General features: G+C 40.8%; 1 protein-coding gene across 1 annotated transcript; it reads left to right on the top strand.

The window, feature by feature from the left end:
- Positions 1 to 310: 310 nt before the first annotated feature.
- RBM28 (RNA binding motif protein 28) lies at positions 311 to 23580 on the top strand. The gene is made up of 19 exons (XM_075273879.1): positions 311 to 476; positions 2279 to 2437; positions 2986 to 3077; positions 4870 to 4945; positions 6631 to 6723; positions 7091 to 7162; positions 7567 to 7750; positions 8204 to 8376; positions 8595 to 8661; positions 9031 to 9140; positions 9779 to 9852; positions 11727 to 11862; positions 14849 to 14913; positions 15576 to 15734; positions 15981 to 16130; positions 17684 to 17758; positions 19702 to 20123; positions 21265 to 21364; positions 22794 to 23580. The coding sequence occupies exons 1-19, from the start codon at positions 359 to 361 to the stop codon at positions 22932 to 22934; spliced, it is 2466 nt and encodes an 821-aa protein (XP_075129980.1). The 5' UTR covers positions 311 to 358; the 3' UTR covers positions 22935 to 23580.
- The last annotated feature ends 2786 nt before the right edge of the window (positions 23581 to 26366 follow it).

Here is a 26366-nt window from a genome sequence, read left to right as displayed (position 1 = left end):
ACCTTATACTTGGTGAAGGGAACACTGTAGAGGACATAATAGTGTGTGCAAATCGGGCATTTATCGAGGGGGGGGTCATATCAAAAGTTTGCTATGTGGCCCACTTTTTCCTATTTACGCTCCTGCAGCTAGTGCAAGTTCTGTCATTGCTTCTAAATCCAAAAGTAAAGTATACCCGCTATACAAGCCGGAAGTATTGTGTAGTTTTCCGTCGCAAAGAAGGAACAAACGCAATACCGGAACTGAAGGCAAAGTTACAGTGCGAGGCCAGCATGGGAATGATTACTGTGACGGACTTCCGGCCAATATGGCGGCGCCCTGGAGAAGCGTGGTTTAGACTGAAGATACACTTCCAGTGATGGCAGGTCTTACGTTATTTATCCGGGGCCTCCCGGAAGATGCCACCAATGAGCGGCTGCAGGAGATCTTCAGTGAGAGCGGTCCTCTCCGTCAGTGCTTCGTGGTCCGAGAGAAAGGTAATGGCCGCCTGTTCGTGGTTCTAGGCAGGGTACGGCCGGGCAGCAGCACAACAGTGGGCCCCATATACAGTAATGTAGCCATCGTAGCAGGGAATCTCCTAGAAGTGCAGCGAGGCTGAGTATTGTAACACTGAGAACTAGCCATCGTGTAACAGTGTCTTTGCTAATAATGCTGGTATGTTGCTGGCCTAACATAAGGGTATGTTGACTGGATAGTGTACACTTAGTGATATTTGCTCTAATGGCAGGATGGTATGGGGGTGAAATAATCGATGTGAGTTAGTTGACATCCAGTAAATAAGCTGACTTTCGATTTTTGGTTATTTTTCAATTAATTGCCCAGACCTAAGGACAATGCTGTGGTTACCCTGCAGTGAAAACTGTACCATCTCATGTATTTTTTTTGCTGAACTGGTTACACTGGATTTTATGCTGTGGAATATCCACAATGCATCAGTCCTGTGTGAGCATACCTTATTGTGTGTAGGTCAGAGACATTAGATTGTCTATAGGTGCTGGCAATTTTCATTCAACTATGATAACTCTTGACGTCTTCGTGGGAACCATTAGCTAGATGTACGATTTTGCATTGGTAAAGGAATTAAATCTTTGAGTTTTTATTTATTTTTTGTCATTTCCATGTGAAGAAAAATACAACAATCCAAGCTTTTTTCAAACATTTAAAGATTAAGCCCTCGCGGGCAGGGCCCTCTACCCCACTGTGCCAGTCAGTCATTGTTAGTATTATATCTACCTGTATATTTTGTGCATCGTATGTAAACTGTCAAATGTAAAGCACCATGGAATTAATGGTGCTATATAAATAAATAATAATAATTATTATTATTTTATAAGTAGTTTAAGCTAGGTTCACAATAGTGTTCAGCTTTCCGTTCTTAGGGACCGCTTGGGGACCAGAAGAATGGAAACCTAATCTGCTTAAAAAACAGTTACCCGTGGAAACCTAGAATGACTATAGACTATAATGGGGTCCACTGGGTTTCCAACCGGAAAATGCAGAGAGAAAAGTTCTGCTTGCAAGTGAATTCGGGGATGGAAATCTCGAACTTTAAATAGGCGCAGGTAAGAACCTATCCTGAGCCTGTTATTAGCTAGCAATTCCCCACTGCTCTGGTTCCAACACTTCCCAGGTCCCCAGCTGGTCTCTACTTCTTGCTTCTTTTTAGCAAAATTATATAAGGTACAATAATCTGGAATTACCCACTGTGCAGTGGATGAAGATCAGATTATATGATCAATGTGGTTGCTAGGTGTTGTGCACTTAGGTGTGTAGCATCCTATATTGGTAGAAAAATAAACAAGGTGTTAAATCTATGAAGCGGAAAAAATGCTATTCATACAGTTGTGTAAATGCTAAATAGCTAATAGTTATACACCTTGTAAGAGAAAAGCAATTTGTAAGAATATTAAAAATAGGAGTGTACATACCCATTAAAAGTGTATAGAGAGGTCCAGACCTCCGCTCGCTGACACCGGACTTAGACTGGTTGTGTGCATGAGAGGTCCATAGTTGGAACAGCATGAATGACACAAAAATGATGTCCTTGTGCTGTATGTACTTTCACAGACATATTAATATCCTTCTGTGAGTTCAGGTTCCAGATTGATCATGTGCATGGAGCTTTACAGCATCAGAAGTCCTGATCAGACTCTTAATTTGCCGATGCAAGTGCAGGAAAATATTGGTTCTGTTACTTACCAAAATAGAAATGTTATAGTTATAAAACGATGAAGGTGTTGTCTGTAACTTTGTACTATTTACTTATTTATATATGCAGGTTTGGAAAAATGTCGCGGTCTTGGATATGCTACATTTTCCATGTTGGAGGATGCACAAAAAGCGCTGAAAGAAATCAAAGAGTACAATGGGAAGAAAATCGAGGTGATGGTGGCCAAGAAAAAGTTGCGTGAAAAAGATAAAAAGGCTAAAACAAAGGGTATGTTTAAGTATTGGATTATAGTGTTATTTTAAAGAGAACCTTTCACCTCTTCCACCAATTCAAGTTCTTAAAGAGGACCTTTCGGGCGCATGCAATGTAATACACCGCTAGAAAGCCAACAGTGTGCTGAATTCAGAGCACTATTGGCTTACCCGTTATATTCACCTGCTGAAGAGCTATCGGTGCCCTTACTGTAGCTCTTCAGTGTCAGAAGGGCGTTTCTGACAGACAGTCTGTATGTAACACCTCTCCTCACAGCATCGTCTATTGCGCTGTACTGTGAGAGGGGGTGTTCCTTACCAGCCAGCCATGACGCTGAGTGGTGAGGAACTCCTCTCCTACTCCTGACAGTACAGTGAATTCAGAGCACTGTCTGCTTTCTAGCGGTGTATTACACCGCATGCGCCCTGAGAACATGAAAGGTTCTCTTTTAAGTGATTTTACAATTTTGAATATTTTAAAGAAAGCTTATAACAATATGATGTATTACATCAGCAAAATGATATTTTTTGAAAACTTAAAACTTACTTTGTTACTGATTTCAGAAACACCAGAGAAAGCAAAACAGAGCAAGCCTCAGGATGTCAAAGTCCCACCCAAAAAAGCCAGACTAATTATTCGGAACCTGAGCTTTAAGGTATAATGTCTTGAAGAAGACTATGGATGTCATAAAAATTTTAAAACTATTTTTGTATGTACACCGTGGCGTACTATTGTACTGTGTGGGGGCCACTGTGGAGCACTATTGTACTTTGTGGGGGCCACCGTGGCGCACTATTGTACTTTGTGGGGTCCACCGTGGAGCACTATTGTACTGTGTGGGGGCCACCGTAGAGCACTATTGTGCGGTGTATTGTAATAACATTGCACGGTCACTATAACACAGATCTGTGTGATGTAAATAATGAATATTAATTGTTCAAAAGTACCAAATGCAGAGACTATTACCTTCTGTACAAAGTTGTTTTTTTTCATTGAAAGCTCAGTGAAGCTCCATTTACATAACCTTTGTGGGTCCGTAATTGTGGATCTGCACAGTATTAGGGTCCATTCACACGGAGGAAAATGGTGAGGAATTTAGTGTGGAATTTCAGCTAGCAGAAAAAGAAACGCATTGAAGTCAATGGGAGGCTTTTTTTCAGCGCTGAAATGCCACACCAAATTCCTCACCATTTTTCTCTGTGTGAATGGATCCTTAAGGTTAAATTGCTATTTTGACACTTTTTTGATAAATTAGTGGGTTTTGGGTGCACTTTGGGCACTCAGTCTCTAAAAGGTTCGACATTATAGAGCTTCTTATGTGTTCTATATGTTTTTTTCATATCTTGATGCTCCTAGTGGGTTTATTATTATTCTGGTACCAATCAATATCTATAGGTTTACAGGATATCTATGAAGGTAGCTTTAATTTAGCAATAATGTCCATTTTCATAATGCAAAGTGTCTATACGACTAGTCAGATGTCCATGATTTTGATGAATCGTGGGAACAATCCATCAACAAAAAAGGACATATATTTTTTTTACATGTTGTTTTCACGTATCCCTGAATAGACTGTGGTCTATGAGGTATCAGTCAAAATGTTTCTCATGGACATGAAGGATGGATGTCTTCAGCTGTTTTTCATGTTTGTTTTCTTGGTAGCACAATTGTGTGACTATAGTCTTTGTATTGTGAATAACTCTTAGGGCTCGTTCACACAGGGCAAGATGGGGCGGATTTTGGCGCTGAATCCACGTCATAATCCACCCCCTCACAATAGAGGTCTATGTAGACCGCTAGCTAACTTTTTTCCGTGAGTGGTTTCTTCCCGCTCACGGAAAAAAGAAGCGAGCTGCCCTTTCTACAGGCGGATTCCACAGCTGACTCAGCCCCAGCGTCAGCACCCTCCAAACTAGGCCCATTTATTTGAGCCTACTCCGCAGGGGGAAGCCACGACAGTTGTTGCAGGCGCATTTTGGCCCGCGACACAATTGGGACCAAAATGCGCCATACCTCCCCCATAACTAGCCCTTAGAGCTCATAGACGCTCTCAGATTCGTTGTTAGGTTATTCTGAAAAATAAAGACAGCAATGTATGAATGAAAAAATGAATGGCACTTGCATTGGATATTGATTTGTAAAAATAAATAAAAATAATGCACTGGGATAGTACATGTGAAAGCAGGCCAAGCACTAAATTAATTGGTTAATTGAGACTATATCATATGTAATGAGTTAATAAAGTATTTCAGCATGAGTTTCCCTAGATACATTGTTCCAGATGTGGCCAAATGTCTATGGAGGTCATTTGTTTCTTTAATATTGAATATTACATATGTTAATATGGCGTGTATGCCATTTCTGGGGGGGTTTTGTACACACACTACTAAACATTAAATTATCACCTATTGCTGTACTCATATATGCTCTATTTTTTCCCATGATAGTGCTCTGAAGAAGATCTCAAGACACATTTTTCCACCTTTGGGTCTGTGATGGAGGTCAACATTCCAAAAAAGCCAGGTCGGTTTTTCATCACTGAATGATGTTTTAGTTGAGGAAGCAAAGTTCATAGAATGTTGTAATGCTACATGCAGGCAGCCGTCCTCATGTACAGGTCCATGGAAAATCATCCTTTTTATCCAATGCACATAGACTTGAATGAAAGAGGCTGGACCACAAAACGTCCAGGAATAGCACCTGAACTGCACTGAGTTTTGTAGCGTGGGTTCATAGCCTCTACATGAACCCATGAAAATCACGGTTGTGTGGATGCAGTCATAGAAATGAATTGGTCAGTTTGTTAAAAAGAAATAAACCAAAACATAGTACACTTCTGGAAAATATGGTGTGTATATGGGGACTCAATAGGGGTAGTTAATTTTTATACCAATATTGAGGGACAAATGTTATTGTTTGTGTAATGAAAAGTTGTACAACTTTCCATGATACTTTCTGTATCAGTTCTTCATGGTTTTCTAGATCTCTCCTTGCTGTCATTCATTCTGTTACTTCTAGTGTATAAAATAAGACCATGGTCATTGGTCTCATTACCAAATGTGTGACTGTATATCACACATGGCCTGCTTGTCGGCAGCCATATATGCATCAAACCTGTACCTTTATAATGCAGCTGCAGAGTTTCAAAAGTATCTCCTTAAGGCAAAGGCCCCATGTTGAGGAAATGCAGCTTTTTTTTGCCATTTTTGAGCCAAAGCCGCATATTTTGAGCAAAAGGTAGAATTATAAGAAGTTCTTATATATTTCCCATTCCATTATTGATTTATAAGAAAAATTGCTTTCTTACACTTAAATCTTGTATTTTTCTCTACATTTTGTTAATACCATTAGTCAGATTGTGCTCTGTTTAGTCAGTTACTTACCATCTTGTGTTAAAGGGATCTTATCATTCAGACAACATTTTTTTTCTAAGTACCACGTCGGAATAGCCTTAAGAAAGGCTATTCTTCTCCTACCTTTCGTTGTCTTCTCCGTGCCGCCATTCGCCTACAATCCCGGTTCTTGTCAGTATGTAAATTAGCTCTCTCGCAGCAGTGGGGGCGTCCCCAATGCTGTGAGAGAACTCTCTCCAGCGCCACCTCCTCTTCTTCTTCAGCAGCATCATCTTCAGCCTCTTCTTCCTGCGGTGGCTTGTAACTTTTAAGGCCTCCGGCCTTGGGCAGAGCAGACCGCGCAGGCACATAGGCCACGAGAAAACTGCCGCTTGCATAGTATTGTAAGCGGCCATTTTCTCTGGGCCTGTAGGCATGCGCAATCTGCTCTGCCCGAGGCCTGAGGCCTAGAAGTAAGAAGACACCGTCAGAAGAAGAGAATGAAGATGGAGGTGGCGCTGGAGAGAATTCTCTCGCACCATTGGGGCCGCCCCCAGTGCTGTCTGAGCGCTGGGGCCCACTCCCAGTGCTACGAGAGCTAATTTGCATACTGAGAAAAAGCGGGATTGTAGGCGAACGGTGGCGCGGAGAAGACGATGAAAGGTAGGAGACGAATAGCCTTTCTTAAGGCTATTCCGACGTGGTACTTAGAAAAAATGTTGTGTGAATGATAGGATCCCTTTAAGTAGTTTAGAATTTTATTGTACATTCAGAACTTTGATCTTTCTCTCCACATTATTATTTCGCATAGCTATATGAGTTCACCACTAATGTCTTGTGTAGCTGTGCAAGTTATAAATCTGCTTTGTCTAACAGATGGGAAGATGCGAGGATTTGCCTTTGTACAGTTTAAGAACATGCTAGAGGCAAGCAAGGCTTTGAAAGGAACAAATATGAAGAGTATCAAAGGTGAGCAGACTCGCATAAAACGGCTTTATTGTGGTTATAATGTTGGGATGTAGAAAAGATCTCATTTCACAAGCACAGTCTATACAAAGACACAATATCACTTACTTGTCATGATAAACCATAACTTTGTGGTCTGTAGGGCCCAGAGGGAAACATTGCAGTTGTGGTGTGATCATGATTTTACTTTTACTGTTGAAACACTTCGCCTAACAGAGAGCTCATTTTGTGGCGACATTATTTCAGAAGGCCGAAAAAAGAAAATCTGAATTTCTGTAAACAAAGCAGGGGGTGTATTAGTCAAAAGGTTTGTTGAGGAGTTGAGTGTCTGAGACTTTCTATTTTCTTATAATAATTTTATTTTTTCTAGGCCGAACTATTGCTGTTGACTGGGCTGTTGCAAAGGATAAATACACAGCAACTCGGGGAGTAACAACCGATGGTGAGTTATCAGATAAAGGCTGCAAAGATTGAGACAGAGAGGCTCATCACCATAGAAAGTAAAAATAACAATTACCCCCATATATTCTTCAGTTAAATAAATCATGAGAAACTTAAAGATTAAACTGAACCTTCTTGTAAATAATGTGGATGTAATTGAGGAGGAAGCAAAAAGGCATATACAGCCGCCTTCTCTACTGAATTTACATAAGAAAATGTAATTCTCCATTAATTGTCACCTGCCTAACTCAAAATAAGTGCAGAAGCATCTTCAGGCCCCATTTTGTGGAAAACCTACATTTATTTATTTATTTATTTATTTATTTATTTTTAAAGCTAAAGCCAGGAGTGTATTCAGCAATAGGCAGAAGTATAATGGCAATGTTATTCTTCCATTTCTTCCAGAGACCAAGAAAAGTAGCAAAAAGTTGGAACAGGATGAAGATTCCTCAGATGCTGAAGACTCATTACATGATGGAGATAAAACTGTTCTAAAAGAAGACTCTGAGGTGGAAGAAGATTCAAGTGAGGAAGAGGAGTCCGAAGAAGAGATGGAAACTTCACAACAGAAAGCAAAGGGCCATAAAATGTAATGAATAGTTTATTGCCATGCATTTTTTAAGAATTCATGTTCTCTTCCACCAATTCTGCAGTCTGCAAGTTTGTGTGTTCCACTCTAAAATGAAAACTTCACTGGTGAAGTAATAGGAACTAGTACACTAATTTATCAGTCTGACCAACATCTGAAATATACCGGTGACTATGCAGGGTGGTGGAGGCACACACTGTCTCAGGATATACATCTCAAGGGGTTATCCAAGATTTTTTTAGGGTAGGCCATAAATATCTGATTTGTAGGGGTTTGATTACCACAGGATAGTATCTAACCTTCTTACTAGTAAGTGATAGGAGACCCAGTGGTGACACCTCTAGCAGTCACTCATTTATCACCTTTCTTATGGGATAACCCCTTTTTAACGGACTAACATATGTATACATGTCTGTGTTTGTTACTGCTTTGTAAAAGTTTTATGCTCTTTAGGCCTCTTGGAAAACCTCAGATTACCAAAAGCAAAGTGGATGAGAATCGTGATGATGAAGATGATGAGGATAGTGATGATGATGATGATGCAGAATCTGCAGACTCTGGTCAGGAGAGCGATATGGAAGATGAGTCTGAGTCAGAAGACTCTGAGTCTGAGAGTAAAAAGAAAGGTACACCAGGATGTTAAAATGGTTGCCCCAATACAATAATCTTATTTAAATGAACACACACTAAAATTTAATCTTTTTTTTAATTTTGTCATGATTTTGAGATTCCTCACATCTCAAGATTTTTGTATTTTTTTGTTTACCCATAGTTTGTGTGTATATAAATAAATCAATATGTGTTTACTGTTGTGACGTGTGTTAACATGTTCTTTCTACATTAGTTAAAACTAAAGTGAAGAAGAAAGGGTTGCCATCAGATGTCAATGAAGGAAAGACGTTGTTCATAAGGTGATTGCTTTATCTCTGTCTAGATTTCAGTTTGTGAAGAGAGAACTTGGTTATGGCAAATGTGGGCTAAAAGAAAAACCCATTGCTGAGTGATGTAATATAGAATAATAATAATATACATTTTATTTATATAGCGCCAATATATTCCGCAGCACTGTACAATTTGTAGGGTTCAAATATAGACAGAAAGATACATTACAAAGAAAGTCCTTTCACACAATGAGACTGAGGGCCCTGCTCGCAAGAGCTTACAATATAGAAGGATTTCTGCACCCTTGCCCCAGTTAATAAGTCAATTTGGATTTGAAGCATATGCAAAAGATTTCATAATCTGTTTTTTTTTTTTTTTTTGTTCTTTGTGTGGTATAGGAATCTTTCTTTTAACTCTGAAGAAGAAGATCTTGAAGAGTTGATGCTGAAATATGGAGAAATTAAATATGTCCGAATAGTGTTACACCCTGATACAGAGCACTCTAAAGGTAAGCCCGCTATTATGTGAATGGGCCTGTCTAATAAATTCACCATGCGTTACTAAACCCTGGAAATAGCTTAAATAAAGCAGAATTAATTTTAAGCTCACATCTGTGCCAGAGTTTTTTCCACAGTAACTGGTAAATATTGGTGGAGCAAAAAGTCCTGCACAATGGACTACTTCCCCCCCCCCCCTCTGCTGGATTTAGTATAAAAACAGCAGATCCCATTATCGTCTGTGGTCCACGATAACTGCTGTTTTAGTGGAGACCTATGCGCAGATGTGAACTTAGCCTAAAATGTATTTACAGCAGCCTGTAAATTACAGTACTTTGTTAAAGGTGGAGGAAATGATTGTCAAGTAAGGATGGATAGCTGTTTACAAAACCAGAGACTTCACCAGATCTAAATTTAGTAAGCTAAGTGCATGACTTTGTAAGAACCTTTGTGCACATATTTTCATACAAAAAATCTAGCTGTGAGGGGGAATTCTACACTCAGCAATTCTGAAGATAATAGCATCATCCTAACCTTGATACTGCCAACAATAGGTGAAATTTCTGAAACCCGTGGTTGATCTTCTGCAGCATTATTGCATTTAAGTATTTGTTTACCTTTCAATTTTACTGTTCTATTCGTTTTGTAGGTTGTGCCTTTGTGCAGTTTGTAGATAAAGAGTCTGCTGAGAAATGCCTTGCAGCTGCTAAGGATGAGTCAGAGGTATGGTTATTTTGGACAAAATAGGCCAACATATTTAACCCTTTACTGACATCCACCGTAATAGTACATCACGTCTGGTATTTTAAATATGACTCCCTCAGGAGCTGAGCGACCGCTGCATCTCCACTGTATTATACAGTTGAGACCCAGCATCAGTTCCCACACTGATCGTGTGCATTAACCCCCCCTAACTGAGGCATAATAATTAGTGATGAGCGCGTAGTATTCGATCAAATACCTTGCCGGCATAGGAATGCGTGTAATCGACCAAACACTTCGAATATTTGATGCGTTTACCCCCTTGGTGTTCGGTTGATTACTCACATTCCTATGCCGGTGAGGTATTCTGTCGAATACTACTCTCTCATCACTAATAATAATCCTAGGCTGTCAATTGCCTTGACAACTGGGAGCCTATTGAAGCGTAGAATATAAATGTCAATATTTTACCAATTTTATAATTATTTAACTCCCTGGGGTTAAAGAAGCCTTGGGGTTTAAAAATGATAGTAACAAAAAAAAAAATAAATCCCAAACATTCCCTTTTCCATAGTACACATATATAAAAGTATATAAGTAAAGCGAAATACATGCACATTAGGTATCCCAGCCTACAAACTTAAAAATATTTCACCCATACAATGAAAAAAAAATATAGATACTGAAACGCCTTTTTTTTTTTTTTTTTGCTGTTATGTCTCCCATGAGAAGTTAGGTAAAAAGAGATCAAAGCACTAGACCATCCCAAAATTGGTATAAATGAAAAGTACAGAAGACTCCTTATGCTTGCACAAACACAGATTTTCTCCAGTTTCACCTTTTACTGAATTGCTTTCACCTTCCCAGTACATCATACAGAATATTAAATGGTGTCACTATGAAGTACAATTGGTCCTGCAAAAAGTAAGCCCATAAGGCTCTGGGAATGGAACAATAAAAGTTTGCTTTTTGGAAGTTGGAGAGTCAAAAATTAAAATAGGGGTTACATTTACATTGGCAGTTGTTGAGTTTTTAGCGGTGATAGTCTTTTGTCTTCATAGGCTTCCAATCGACCACTAAAGGAAACCTGTAAGGGTTTTTTTCCACCCTAAACTGTTACCTACATGTGTGTGTTCAAATAATTTGACTAAGTTTTAAGTTGCTGTAAAGACCAGTTATAAGATTTTAAAACCTTACTCAAATTTACCTTTACCAGTCACGGAGGGGCAGCTTCACTTAATCATACAGTCAATGCGCTAAATCACACCGTTAGCTAGGGTATCAGGCTGACGTCAGACAGTGAGGGAAATGTCAGGTATGCCAAAAGGTATGATTTAGCGGAGTGACTGCATGACTAGGTGAAGCTGTTCCCCATCCTATGTGATTAGTTATAGTGAAATTCCTATATATTTTTCTTTTTTTTGCTATTCTGTTGGGGTATGTGTCGTGAACATTGTGATCTACTTTTAATAACCTATCTAACAACCTTCAAAAAAGCAGTCGGGGATGTGATTTTTATATGCAGCAATAGAAGAGAATCTTGTACGTTTTATGTCTGAGATATTACTATTTGATGTGACACCCCCCCCCCCCCCCATTTATTCTCCATGTTGCACAACCACATACTCCTTCTCCATACACAGTAACATTCAGTGAGAGGCAGGAACAGTGCTCAGTACGTTTCTTAATGACACAAATACTGCCAGAAAATCAAAAGTTGTCTGAATGTTTAGTTTTAGTTTAATTTTTTTTTAAATTTTCCTTCCTTTCATACTATGCAAGCTGTTTGCAACATTTTTTGATTGCATAAGTTCTGTAATGTACGTCAGTTTTGCAGCAATATACTTAGATTTTTGTTTTACTTAACACAAAACACATTTCCTTATTGGTCTCAGAACGGAGGTTTGAAGCTTGCTGGAAGAAAGCTATTTGTGGACCTGGCTGTGAGTCGCGAGGAAGCTGGAAAGCTAAATCAAAAGAAAGTGAAAAAACCTACAGGAACCAGAAACTTATACTTGGCAAGAGAAGGATGTGAGTACAGTACTGTCACTAGGAAAATAACAACATTTTATAGAATTAAAGGGGTTATCCAGCTTCCAAAAATTATCTGCAAATACTTCCACAGCAGTGCTAAATACTTACTTACTGGTCCCTTGTGCACTTTTTTTCTCTGCTTTATTTTACTTGAGACCCCTTGTATCACTGTTATGTACATGAAGTGAATCCAAAGTAAATCTACATCTCTTATGATGCATCTCCCTGTCTGTTCACTGCTAACAGGAATGGGGGGAGAGTCATGTGACCTCAGATGTGGGAGTGATTTATTACCTGTGATTTCATTAATTGGAGGGGAGAGCATAGAGAACCTTGTAACTTCATGCACTGTCTGCCCCCCTGGGGACGCCTCTGACTCAGGGCCTCAGCTTGGCACCTCTATATCCGCTGCTAAGCGGGAGCTCATCTATGCGGTCAGAGATACCTTGCACATCTCGGAGAACCCAGATCATATCCTTCAGCCACAGTCACAACACTTCTCTAGTTTTACCCCAACCACATGGCGTTTGATCATATCTAACAGGAACAGTGGCTTAACCCTGACAGCCCCCCTGCCTTTCACTAGGAAATCTGACATCCTCTTTCCTTTCCTTTTCCCGAAAACAGTGTGTCTCTTAAGTGGACAAAGCCTCAGGGCACTGGTGTATATTCTAATGCCCAAATCATAATGTTCTCTTGTCGTAATAAACATCATAAATAACAAGTGGCAATAATATTTCACAGGATAAATTTGCAACTTCATAATAGTTATGCTTGGGCAATACAATTTATAGCCCACCATTGCATATATTTGAATACTGCATTATCCGTCTGAATACCGTATATACTCGAGTATAAGCCGACTTTTTCAGCACATTTTTTATGCTGAAAAAGCTCTCCTCGGCTTATACATGAGTCAGGGTCCACGGAGCACAGAAAACTGGAAGGGGGAGGTCCTTTAATTCTACTGCCCTGTGATTGGCTTGTCATGAGGTCACGTGCCTGCGATGTCATCAAAGGTCCTGTAGCCACTGGCATGTAACATCTGCAGATAAGGTTGAGTCTAAATCCTAGTAGCTCCGCCCACACCAGAGTCCGATCACATGGTCATGACATCATCAGAGGTCCTTTAGCACACTACGATGTAGCATCTACCCTGCAGATGAGTGGCCAGGATTCATTGTGTCTTATGGAAGATGTCTGTTGTATGGAGGAAAGGAAGCTGCAGTAAAGTGACACACACAGGTACCTTCCTTTAGTTACTATGCATATTAATTTCAGGCATTTGGGGTTATTAATTTAGTTTCAGTAACGCCATGTGCCTCACTTTAATAACAGTTAACCCCATCATGTCCCTCCTATTAACCCCTGTGTGCCCCATATAAGGGTTACTAATATGTGAGACACATGAGGGTACTAATGAAGGTCTTTAATTATGAAGATACCTAATTATTACCTCTATATGTCCCACATATCAGTAACTCTTATGTGAGGCACACAGGGGGTTAATATTCCCCCCTCGACTTATACTTGAGTCAACAAGTTTTCCCAGTTTTTTTTGTGGTAAAATTAGGGGTTTCGGCTTATATTCGGGTCGGCTTATACTCAAGTATATACGGTATTTTATTTTTTATAAGTGGTGTTTATTTACTTTAGTTGTGCAGCAGTACACAGTCAAGCACATTACACATTTCACTCTCTTTTATTAGGACACTAGTTCTGAATAAAAGTTAAGTTTTAGATGTTTTATTATTACACACTTTTTTTTTTTTGCCTCCTGCAGTGGGCTCTACAATAGTTAGGCTTTCCTAGGCTACCATTCCACCTCTATCAGGTATTCCATTCCACACCTAGCCCTCCAGGCCTTCCTCTTGCAAACCCTCCTCTGCATGAAGGATTTCCCTTACTTTGAGGCCTCTCGGATGGGGAGATGGCTGCTTTCCTTTCCAGAGATCTGGCTTGCCTGTACATTATCTCTTCACTTCGCCTTGCCTCTCCTCTCCCTCCCTGCTTTTCTCAATGTATTAATTGGGGTCCTACCTTGTTTTGGTTCATTTTTGGGTTCAGGACATTTTGATGGTGTTGATTCCGTGTTCTTTTCTGTTTCTCTCTCATGCTGGTTAGCATAGTGTCTGTGGAGAGGGTATAGCACAGAGGTTGAGCCAACATCTTTTGCTATTTCTAGTGTCGACCTCTTAGTAGCCAGGTCTATACCTATGTTGTTGTGTTCTTCAATGAATACAAAGGTAAAACGATTTTACATTAAGTGCAAAAATCCATTTATTTAGTTGTCTGCAGGCAATGTGATATTCCTTTTAAAATGTATAGAATTATTATACCTTGCAGATTAGCAAGTGATTTTAAATTTGTAGACTGTTGCCTTTTTATTGGAAAATCCCCTCTCCATTTACGTTATCTTTCTACTGGGGTCATTCCACCTCTTTACTCAGCCAGCGGGATACTGTAGTCTGTATGCCTGCTTTTCTCCAGAATTCTCCTTCTCAGAAAGCAAAGCATAAGAGTCTTCATTGTAACCAGTGGATGAGCTTTGCAGCCCTGCTGTTTTTCAGTACAATGGATGATATGGATATAACTCTGTTTTTGATAATGGTTGAGGATAGAGAGGACTTAGAACTCCCAAACGATCATACAGTGGTGGCCTATGCAGAAAATTGCCTAATAATTTAATATCTTGAAAAAACTGCTTATAAAAAGGTAATTTGGGAGATTATTGGTAGTTAGCCCACAATATTTTAGTATGTGGAATTTCATTGGTAGATTTCAGTGGAACGTGCAACAGTGTGTATATGGTTCATAGCAGATGAAAAACCTACAAATGTTAGGCATAGCTTCATGTATTAGGGATTCTTGTCTTGTTTCAATTACAGTATGTTTAGTAGAAAGTACCGAAGCTGCTGAAATATTTATTTGACATGTTTAGATGTTATCAAAATAGTTTTGCTTTTGTGTGTCTGACCTTTAGTGATTCGAGAAGGAACAAAAGCTGCAGAAGGCGTGAGCTCGGAAGATATGGCAAAAAGAAATCGGGTAAGAGTTAGGGGAGACAGGTAGAATTTCCATAGAAGGATTTCTATATGACTAAATTATTTGCTGTACTGTTACATATCGCATGTTTCCATAATTAGACCAGCCCTACAGTGACATAAAATTGTAGTGTTACCAAGGGAGTGTTTTCTAGAGTTACCTGATTCCCTCCTTTTCATTCACTGTGCTGCCAATTTCCAGGCCCCTCCTTATTCCCCTCAATATTCCCCCAGCACTTCTGTGCAGGGGTAGTCTGAGACTTTTCCCTGCGCATGGTTTGGTGAGCACTGCTTGCTTTGATTTGAGAGATGGCCATGCATACTCAGCTTTCTACATTCATGTCTGTGGAAGTTCCAAAAACAGCGGGAGTAAGCATTACTTGACTGTTTTTGCAATTTCTGTGGAAGTGAATAGAAATAGTAGAATGACTGAACTGGCCTAACTCCTTTTCTCGAGATAGTTGGGACCTGTATCTGTCTTGTGCATAAATCTGAGATGTTAACACCTTTCTAAATACCAGTTCCTGTATTATTTGGTTTTTATATGAAAAAAGACTAAAGTTGTAATACACTGAAAACTCCATTGGCAGCATGTTGTTGTGTTGTAGCGGCAGCAGACCGGTGTTCGAATCCTCAGGTAATTTTATATTTTGTTTTATTTTTCAGTTTGCAGAGGTAAAACGACAAAAGTTGAGAAATCAGAATATTTTTATCTCCAAGACTCGTCTGTGTGTTCACAACATTCCCAAATCGGTTGATGACAAACAGTTACGCCAACTGTTTCTGAAAGCAGCCGGTGGAGGTCGTTCAGTAAAAATCAAAGAGGTAAGATCATTAAATCTCTAAAATTAAAAAAAATCTACCTAAAAAAATCTGCTGTAAACAATGGGAGAGCCTTTGGGACAGGGGCAGTTTCTTTTAGGCTGCGCAGTGCATAGTTTAAAAAAAACAAAACACTTGATTCAGCAGAAAGTTTCTATCATGCAGCCAAGCCAGCCCATGATGGGGAAGAGTCAGATTGCAAAATTCTTGCTACCTTGTTTTATATTAACTTTGTGCTCTCTTGTACAGTGTCGAGTGATGAGAGACCTGAAAGGTGTGGGAGGAAATCTTAAGGGCCAGTCTCTGGGTTATGCTTTTGTGGAATTTGCCGACCATGAACATGCATTGGCATCTCTGAGGCAGATGAACAACAATCCAGATGTGTTTGGACCTAAAAAGGTAAGATTTTAGCAACTGTAATGGCTTGTATGCCTGATCATAAAAGCTGTTAGGCAATAATGTAAAAGAGTAGGATGATGTTTGCTGGCATGCATATGTAATGCTTTTATAGTACAGATTGCTGCTAGTGGCACATTAACCTAAAGTATTTATGTTAAAAGGAGTCTGACAACAGTAAATTTATTATAAACCTAATCACATTACCTTGTAGAGGTGATGCCTTGGCAAAGCACTATACTCTTTATTTGAATGTAAATGACACAGCAACCCCTTGCTCTGTGCATTTCAGCCAGGACTGAAGGCCGTCTTCCATAATTCCTTTGGCTTTATAAATTGATCATCCCTGCCCTGTTCAAAACCGGTTTTGTGAGGACTCAACTGTGTGGCCTGTGAAACCAGTAGTGATGTGATTTGATGTAGACCGGACATACTGTATTTTTCAGACTATAAGACGCACTTTTTTTCCCCCAAATTTGGGCGGAAAAGAAGGGTGCGTCTTATAGTCCGAATGTGGCGCCTGGCACCCGCTGTACTAGAGAGGCGGAAGCCGGAAAGGGATAGACGCCGGGGCCTGAGACATCGCTGTGCTCCTCTGCCCTGCATGAAGCCAGCAGCGGCAGCGGCGATGCTATTCCGCTCCTCCATCCCCCCGCTGGCTTCATGCAGGGCAGAGGAGCGCAGCGATGTCTCAGGCCCGGCACCTGTGCCAGCGTCTATCCCTCGCCCGGCATCCGCCTCTCTAGTACAGCGGATGCCGGGTCAGTATCGGTGGCCCCTTCTCCCCTGGGGCCGGTCCCCACCGGCCCCGTACCTGTAGAGTTGCAGGCCGGCTCCTGCGCGGCGATATCGCAGGAGCCGACCTGTTCGGGTGACAGCCGGGAGCCTAATGAGGCTCCCAGGCCTGTCACTGCTGTATTAGTATTGCGGCTGGTCTCTATGACCAGCCGTAATACTAATAGACAGAATGTCCCATAGAATGCAATACAGCTGTATTGCCGTCTATGGGACTTGCAATCAAGTGACCGCAGGTTCAAGCCCCCGGGGGGGAATAAAATAGTAAAAAAAAAAAAAAAAAACTTTAAAAATATAAATAAAAGTTCTAAATCACCTACTGTCCCTAGAAAAAAAAAAAAAATATATATATATCATAAACCACCGGGTTTTTTTTCAATACAAGGTGATCTAAGCAATAGATATTCCCCAAAATGGTATAACTAAAAAGTACAGCTGGCCCCGCAAAAAAAACCACTCTATGCATCCCCATACAGCTGCAGGGTCACCTGTCAATGTGGCCTTGCAGCTGTTGCAAAACTACAACTCCCATATATTAAATATTTTACCATTTTTTGCTTCAAAATTTTTTTTCCCTATTTTCCTCCTCTAAAAACGCGTCTTATAGTCCAGTGCGTCTTATAGTCCGAAAAATACAGTAGTTTGTAATCCTTTCCCTATGAATGAACTTGTCATTGTTTGGACCATTTGTTTTATAGGACATGTTGCATAAATCATACGTACCTGTAACATTCATTTTGTTTTTCTAATTTTCAAACTAGAGACCAATTGTGGAGTTCTCCTTGGAGGATTTGAATAAATTGAGGATAAAGGAGAGGAGAGCGCAACGCAGTTTAGTAAGCAACAGCTTTACACATTTATGTAATTTTCAGTGTTCGGTATTTCATTTCATGCTGTCTCATGGTGTGGCCTTCCTTTGCCTTCAAAACAGCATCAATTCTTTTGGGTACGGTTGCACACAGTCTTGAGGACATAGTCAGGGTGGTTGATACAGACATCTTGGAGAACTAACCAGAGATCTTCTCTGAAATTGGCTTGCTCAGATCCTTCTGTCTCTTCATGTAATCCCAGATAGATTCAATGATGAGATAAGGCTCTGAGGGGGCCATTTCATGACTTCCAGAACTCCTCTTGCGAAGGGTGGTCACCCCAAATATTTAATGTGATTTTACACTTCTCTTTTGTTTTTTCACTTCATGTTATTAATTGACAAAAATAAACTAACATTTGTGAGGTCAGACACTGATGTTGGATGATAGAGGGCCTGGTTCACAGTCTTTGTTCCAATTAATTCCAAAAGTGTTTGGCATGGAAGAAGTTGACTGGCCTTAACAGGACCCAGACCTCAACCCTATCAAACACACACAATCATACCTTTTTTTGGTTTTATGCACAGACACATAGTCATACTAGAATAAAAAAAGGGTATTCATCATAATGGTTACACAAAGTTGAAAGAATATGGTTCAGAAAGTCCTTCTGTTCAGACTCTTTCATGAGACTGCTGGCAAAGGATGGTTTATTACTCAATATGTAGCATGTTTCCAGTGGTGGCATGCTTTACATTACTCCATCTGATACTTGGCATTATGTTTAGTGATGTAAGTCCTCCATGCAGTTTCTCATCCAAAGGAAACCCATACCATGAAGCTCCCAGCAATCGGTTTTCTGTTAATGCCGGAGGATGTTTGTAACCCTGCAGTTATTGAGTTGGCAGAGCATTGTCTACTATTATGTACTATATGCATCAAAATTCTGCTCCGACCCTGCTCTGTAACTTTACGTGTTCTGCTACTCTGTAGTTGAGTTGCTGTGGTTTCTAAATGCATCAACTATTCAATAATGCCTATTATACCTGAAATATTTAGGAGGGGAAAAAAAAATTCACAAACTGACTTGTTGCAACATTGGCATACTATTATGTTACCACCCAGCAATTCAAGTGAACCTACAAAGCTCTAAAAAAGCAACCTATTCTTTGACCAATGTTTGTAAAGGTAGACTACATGTCTAGGTCCTGGATTTTATATACCTGTGGCAATGGGACTAAATGAAACGCCTGAATTTGTGTGAGTTTAATAATTTGGTCTCTATAGTATAGTTTTATATGTGTGAATCTATCTAATATGTGTGTGTCATATTAAAGAGTGAACACTATAAGGTGAAGTCTAAAGACCCATAATACTATGTAAGCTGACTGGTCAATACAGTCAGTATTGAATCCTGTATTCCAACAGGACTTTGGAGGCCCAGAGGAGAAGTAAGAAGTCGTCTTTCTTCTCCTTTCCAAGCTACATAGTGAAAATGTCCATGGGGCAGTCACTTCACATGACTTTTGCAACAATGAGTAATTTAGAGGAAGAAGGGAGGGGGTGTTTTGCTTAATTCATAATTATCAGATTATCCCAGCATCCCCTTTTTAAAGGTATTCACATTTGTAAGTCTTTAGGATGTGAGTTTGTTTAGATGTAAAAACCGTAAGATCTGTTGCTAAAAACAGATTTTCTTACTTTTTGTGTGAGAATAATGTATTTCATGATTTTAGATGTCCACAACCAAGTGATTTCATCATTAAGTCTATCTTACATACTGTGTTTTGTGATGGACTGAAATAATATGGATAGAACATGTAGCACAATATCCCATAGAGAAAAATATGACGTACAGTAACATGAGACTATAATAATGTCTGGTGTGCTTTGTTTCTTGACTGCTGTTGTGATGCACTAGTGAAATGACGTGCCATATTAGTAAGTAATTTACAACAATCAATTTGCAGGAGGTCCTCAGGCAGAAACAGGCTAAAGAGCAAGCAGCCTGTACTAATGTGGCAGCGCCTGCACAGACAAATGCGAAAAAGAAACAGAAAAATAAGAAGGGCAAATCGCCACCAAACACCGAGCCAGAAAAAAAGATTAAATCAAACGCACAAAATAACACAAATGCCGACAAAGGAGCCAAAACAGCACAGGAAATATTACCTAAGTCTCAACCAACAAATTCAGCTTCCCAGAAAGCAATGAAAAGACCACATCCAGCTCATACTGAGAGAGAGAAAATGGAAGGCAAATTGGAGTCATCTGCTAAGCCTCAATGGTCAGGTTTCCAATCTAAGGAGGAAGTAGAGCAAGAAGAGCTTCCAGATGGCAAAAAGCGAAGGAAAGTTCTACCCATGCCTTCACATACAGGTCCCAAGATAAGGTAATGCTACATAAAGGCCTTCAGTGCTGACTTTCTTCTGTTTCTCTTCTCTAGAGCTGATTGTTTTTATGTAACGAAATCCATCAGTGTGTTTTTTTATTTTTTAAAAAGCCAGTCTTATTGAAATTTTGTTATGACTATATAGAAATAAGGTATGCATTATAAGGTCCTCTGTGGAATTTAGACTTGCCACTTACAAGGGTGCTTCCAATCTATGGTGACTTTGTATTACTGTACAATACTTACTGCCTTCTGGAAATGTCTAAGGATCTGCTTACAAACCAGTGAAATAGAACGGAAAGTGTTGACTTGTGTTTTTTTGGGTGTTTTTTTTATTTTTTAATTGAATTCCTTTGCAGGCTATTTCCACATTCCCCCCCCTGCAGCTGGAGGATCTGTCACCAAATACAAAATGCTAAATGCCATACATTCAGTGCTGTATGCACCCCTGATAAACTTGGTGTTTTTAGTTTTAAAATCCATCCACCTGTTCAAAAGATACAGCCCCTGAAATTAACTAGCTTTTACTTCTCATAGAATATAAAGGGTTACCCCTCATTTAGGAAATAAGAGACAATTTACTTGTAGTCTTCTCTAGGCCATATCTTTTGGATGGATTTTAAAAATAGAAACTCCAAGTTGATCCTTGCCCTTCATTGTGGCTACCATTTCTGTAGCTCTGCTCCCATTTTCAGGTCCTCACCAACCAGATATTTCTGGCTTATCCAAAGATTAGGTGTATAAAAAAAAAAAAAAATATATATATATATATTAGTTATCTGGTCACTGCCATAGTGGGAAAAATTTAAAAAAGCAACTCGCTTGCAAATGCCTTGTACATCTTAATAAACGGGAACCATAAGATTATGGGTTATCTAAAGTCTTTAGAGTCACCATATTTTATTTTACAAAGTTTTGGATGTTAATAAGCGAAAAATGGCTGCAGGAGGAAAGGTATTAAAAACTAAAGAGCCTGCACTTAGACCTGCCAAACTTTCTAGCAAAGTCTGTTATATTTAGTCAATACTTCTTCCTATTCTATTATGGAAATGTTCTCATCTGTCATACAGAAAAGTGTATGTAAAACCTCTCCTGGAGCCTTGTGCAGAAAGCCTTACTCATATGGTGTCTCTTTCCCCAGGGCACGTGACAAGGTTAAGGTTCAACAACCTCCACCAAAGAAACTAAAACCACCTGGACAGAGTCGGAATCAGCAAAGGCTCATATCGACCGTAGCACAGGTATGTCTTTAGTCATAGTCCTGGGTTGTTATAGCTCGCAGACAAAGTTCCCACCTGTCCATAACCTTAGACCAGACCTGGGCAATGTACGGCCTGCGTTCCACATCTGGCCCTCTGACTGGTTCTGGCCGGCCCGTAATAGCTTGTGGGATAAAAGTAGATGCCGAATGGTAAATTTACTAAAGGACCTGATGACGTCATCACAGGCCCTTTAGCTCAACTAGGATAGGCGAAGACTTGTTAGTGGGTGGAGCCACAGAAGACGGTGTCGATGCTGTTACACAGAGCAAACTGCTGAGAATGGAAACTGAAGGAAGATAAGGAGCAAAGACACAGCATGTGTGAGTAAGGGCTCGTTCACATCTGCACCCGGCACTCCGTACTTCAGGTTTCCGTTTCCTGCATAAAATAGAGCAGGAGACGGAAACCTGCAGGAGTCTTTCTCACCCATTAATTTGAATGGGTGAGAAAGATGTCCGGCCGTGAGCGGCGGTGAGCGTTTTATGCTCTCCGCCACGAAACCGGGTTTTATAATCCGGACACAGAGTCGGACATGCAGTACTCTGTCCGGATTAAAAAAAACAGTTTCGCAGCGGAGAGCATAAAACGCTCACGGCCGGACCCGGTCTGTGGTTTCCGTCTTCTGGCATGCAGAAGACGGAAACCACAGAACGGACAGCTGAACGCAGGTGTGAACCTAGAGTAAGAGGAGGGAACTGGGGGCAGATGTAGGGGGCAGTTAAACTGAAGGCAGATGGAGGGGAACATTCAACTAGAGGGCAGATAGAGTGTGACATTAAACTGGGTAGCTGGAGGAGCATATTAAACCGTGGGGGGTAGCTGGAGGGGACATGTCTGCCTCTATTTGCCCCCCAATTTAATGTCCCCCTCCAACTACCCGCACTGTTTAATGTCCCCCTCCAGCTGCCGCAGTTTAATGTCCCACTCTAGTTTCTGCTAGTTTAAACTGAGGCACCAGGAGAGGGTCTTAATACTGTGGGACATTTGGAGGGAAACCTTATAATGTGGGGGTGTATAATGTACGGGTGACTGTAGGAGGATTATACTTTGTGGGGGCACATGGAAAAATGATTTAGAATGGGTGGAGTCAACATAGACTGTGCTGCTTTCATCCTTTTTGTCTTTTCAAACATTTTTTATATATAATATATAGCTTCTAGGTGTTAAGCCATCTACACTTTGGCTTGTATTTTTTACTCTATCAATAATGTTGAGTTGCAGACCTGGTGAGTAATTTTGCACTATTACTAATGGTGAGGGATGAGGAATCCCAAAGAACTACTAATAGGGAAAGACTAAAGATGGATCCTAGGATAGCTCTCCTTAGAATTAGAAAGTGGACATCATGTAGGGAATTTGGGCTTTTTTGACATGATTGACTCCATCTAAGATATTATTCCTATTACAGGAACCTACAAAGAAAAAGAAGCAACAAAGAAGCCAGGAAGAAACTCGCTTCAACCATCTAGTGGAACAGTACAAGCGCAAGATCCTAGGAAAGCCCAATGGCACTGCACCTGACAAAAGAAGCAAATGGTTTGAGGACTGAGTCTGATTGCTGTAGGACGATCATATCTGTACATCATTGTCCTTTGTCTCCACAAAGTGGATTTTGGTTTATGTCTGACCTTGCTATAGTGCTGACTTGGAGAGTTTTTCCAACTAAGGACTCCTATATTGCAGATGTGTTGATACCATAGCTGGATTGGTTTCTGCTAGGACCACCACCAATGTTGAAATTGGAGAGCCTAGTCTACTTGAAGAAGTGAACGTTTATAATTCTATAAGAATGATGCAAGGAAACCTCTGTGTCTGTGTTATGTGTTTTTTTTGTTTTGAAAATTGCAAAATGGCTTTGCATGTTCAGCTTCTGCACAGCAGAATCGTGGTGGTCCTGGCATTCTGGGCTCCATGAATCAGACTTTTGTGAACGCCCTGTATTTTTCATAAGAGTCCTATTTCAAACTGTACAAATATAAGAAAACTCTTTTATGTAAAATATTTTTTACTGCCGTGCGAAAAGAGTATTTTAATTTTTATGTGGTAATTTAATAATTTTCCATATTGAAGTTTCTGATGCATAAACACCCGTTGTGCTAGCCCTCACCCCACTTGTGCTTCTGGTCATCTATTTAGTAAATTGTTTTGGTCTTACACTTGCCTTTCTCGGAACTGTTGAAAATGAAAATACTTAACATTTGGCTGCATCATTACAAGTGAGTGTCCTTTCACCCAGCTCTTCCCCTTCACGTTTACGATGTGCATCAGACTCCAGATTTTAATGCTTACACTTCTGTACTGTACTAAGCTATAGAACTGAGCATATTGAGCAGTATATAACGAATTACACCAAAATGGCGCTCGGACATGCGCAGTACTGCTCAGAGCAGAGTGGTACTGTGCATGCCCGAGATTTCAACACCGGAGTGAGAATGGAGAAGACATTCTACTGCTGCCGAAGGTGATATCGACATTGGAGCACTTATGAGGTGAGTATAATAATTTTTTTTTTCCTTGCATGTTCTACCTTCCCCAGCCACCTCAGAGTTTCCCAGTTCTTGGACAAGCACTTTAATCAAATAGAAATGTTGTAGAAGGCCCTAAAGCGAATAGTTGATGAGAGGAAACCTACCAACATAATAGAGCTGTTTTGTCCCTCACATCAACATTTTGGCCCATTCATATGTACAAATCATTTATACACTGCTCAAAAAAAAAATAAAGGGAACACTCAAATAACACATCCTAGGTCTGAATGAGTGAAATGTTCTCATTGAATACTTTGTTCTGTATAAAGTTGAATGTCTGTCCAGGAGTTGGCAGGTGCTTTAGTCCAGGTCTGGGAGGAGATGCCTCAGGAGACCATCCGCAACCTCATCAGGAGCATGCCTAGGCATTGTAGGGAGGTCATACAGGCACGTGGAGGCCTCACACACTACTGAGTCTCATTTTGACATGTTTTAAGGACATTACATCAAAGTTGGATCAGCCTGTAGTGTGTTTTTCCACTTTCATTTTGGGGGTGACTCCAAATCCAGGCCTCCATTAGTTAATAAATTTTATTTCCACTGATGATTTTTGTGTGATTTTGTTGTCAACACATTCAACTTTGTACAGAACAAAGTATTCAATGAGAATATTTCATTCATTCGGATCTAGGAGGTGTTATTTGAGTGTTCCCTTAATTTTTGTGAGCAATGTACATTAAGATGTAGTTATTAGAGATGAGCGAACACTAAAATGTTCGAGGTTCGAAATTCGATTCGAACAGCCGCTCACTGTTCGAGTGTTCGAATGGGTTTCGAACCCCATTATAGTCTATGGGGAACATAAACTCGTTAAGGGGGAAACCCAAATTCGTGTCTGGAGGGTCACCAAGTCCACTATGACACCCCAGGAAATGATACCAACACCCTGGAATGACACTGGGACAGCAGGGGAAGCATGTCTGGGGGCATAAAAGTCACTTTATTTCATGGAAATCCCTGTCAGTTTGCGATTTTCGCAAGCTAACTTTTCCCCATAGAAATGCATTGGCCAGTGCTGATTGGCCAGAGTACGGAACTCGACCAATCAGCGCTGGCTCTGCTGGAGGAGGCGGAGTCTAAGATCGCTCCACACCAGTCTCCATTCAGGTCCGACCTTAGACTCCGCCTCCTCCGGCAGAGCCAGCGCTGATTGGCCGAAGGCTGGCCAATTCATTCCTATGCGAATGCAGAGACTTAGCAGTGCTGAGTCAGTTTTGCTCAACTACACATCTGATGCACACTCGGCACTGCTACATCAGATGTAGCAATCTGATGTAGCAGAGCCGAGGGTGCACTAGAACCCCTGTGCAAACTCAGTTCAAGCTAATAGAATGCATTGGCCAGCGCTGATTGGCCAATGCATTCTATTAGCCCGATGAAGTAGAGCTGAATGTGTGTGTTAAGCACACACATTCAGCACTGCTTCATCACGCCAATACAATGCATTAGCCAGTGCTGATTGGCCAGAGTACGGAATTCGGCCAATCAGCGCTGGCTCTGCTGGAGGAGGCGGAGTCTAAGGTCGGACCTGAATGGAGACTGGTGTGGAGCGATCTTAGACTCCGCCTCCTCCAGCAGAGCCAGCGCTGATTGGCCGAATTCCGTACTCTGGCCAATCAGCGCTGGCCAATGCATTCTATTAGCCCGATGAAGTAGAGCTGAATGTGTGTGCTAAGCACACACATTCAGCACTGCTTCATCACGCCAATACAATGCATTAGCCAGTGCTGATTGGCCAGAGTACGGAATTCGGCCAATCAGCGCTGGCTCTGCTGGAGGAGGCGGAGTCTAAGGTCGGACCTGAATGGAGACTGGTGTGGAGCGATCTTAGACTCCGCCGCCTCCAGCAGAGCCAGCGCTGATTGGCCGAATTCCGTACTCTGGCCAATCAGCGCTGGCCAATGCATTCTATTAGCCCGATGAAGTAGAGCTGAATGTGTGTGCTTAGCACACACATTCAGCTCTACTTCATCGGGCTAATAGAATGCATTGGCCAATCAGCGCTGGCCAATGCATTCTATTAGCTTGATGAAGCAGAGTGTGCACAAGGGTTCAAGCGCACCCTCGGCTCTGATGTAGCAGAGCCGAGGGTGCACAAGGGTTCAAGTGCACCCTCGGCTCTCCTACATCAGAGCCGAGGGTGCGCTTGAACCCTTGTGCAGCCTCAGCTCTGCTACATCAGAGCCGAGGGTGCGCTTGAACCCTTGTGCACACTCTGCTTCATCAAGCTAATAGAATGCATTGGCCAGCACTGATTGGCCAGAGTACGGAATTCGGCCAATCAGCGCTGGCCAATGCATCCTTATGGGAAAAAGTTTATCTCACAAAAATCACAATTACACACCCGATAGAGCCCCAAAAAGTTATTTTTAATAACATTCCCCCCTAAATAAAGGTTATCCCTAGCTATCCCTGCCTGTACAGCTATCCCTGTCTCATAGTCACAAAGTTCA

This window comes from Leptodactylus fuscus, chromosome 5 (assembly GCF_031893055.1).
Source record: "Leptodactylus fuscus isolate aLepFus1 chromosome 5, aLepFus1.hap2, whole genome shotgun sequence".
Classification (NCBI taxonomy): Eukaryota; Metazoa; Chordata; class Amphibia; order Anura; family Leptodactylidae; genus Leptodactylus; species Leptodactylus fuscus.
Note: the sequence above shows the minus strand (reverse complement) of the source record. Positions and strands in the feature narration are given on the sequence as shown.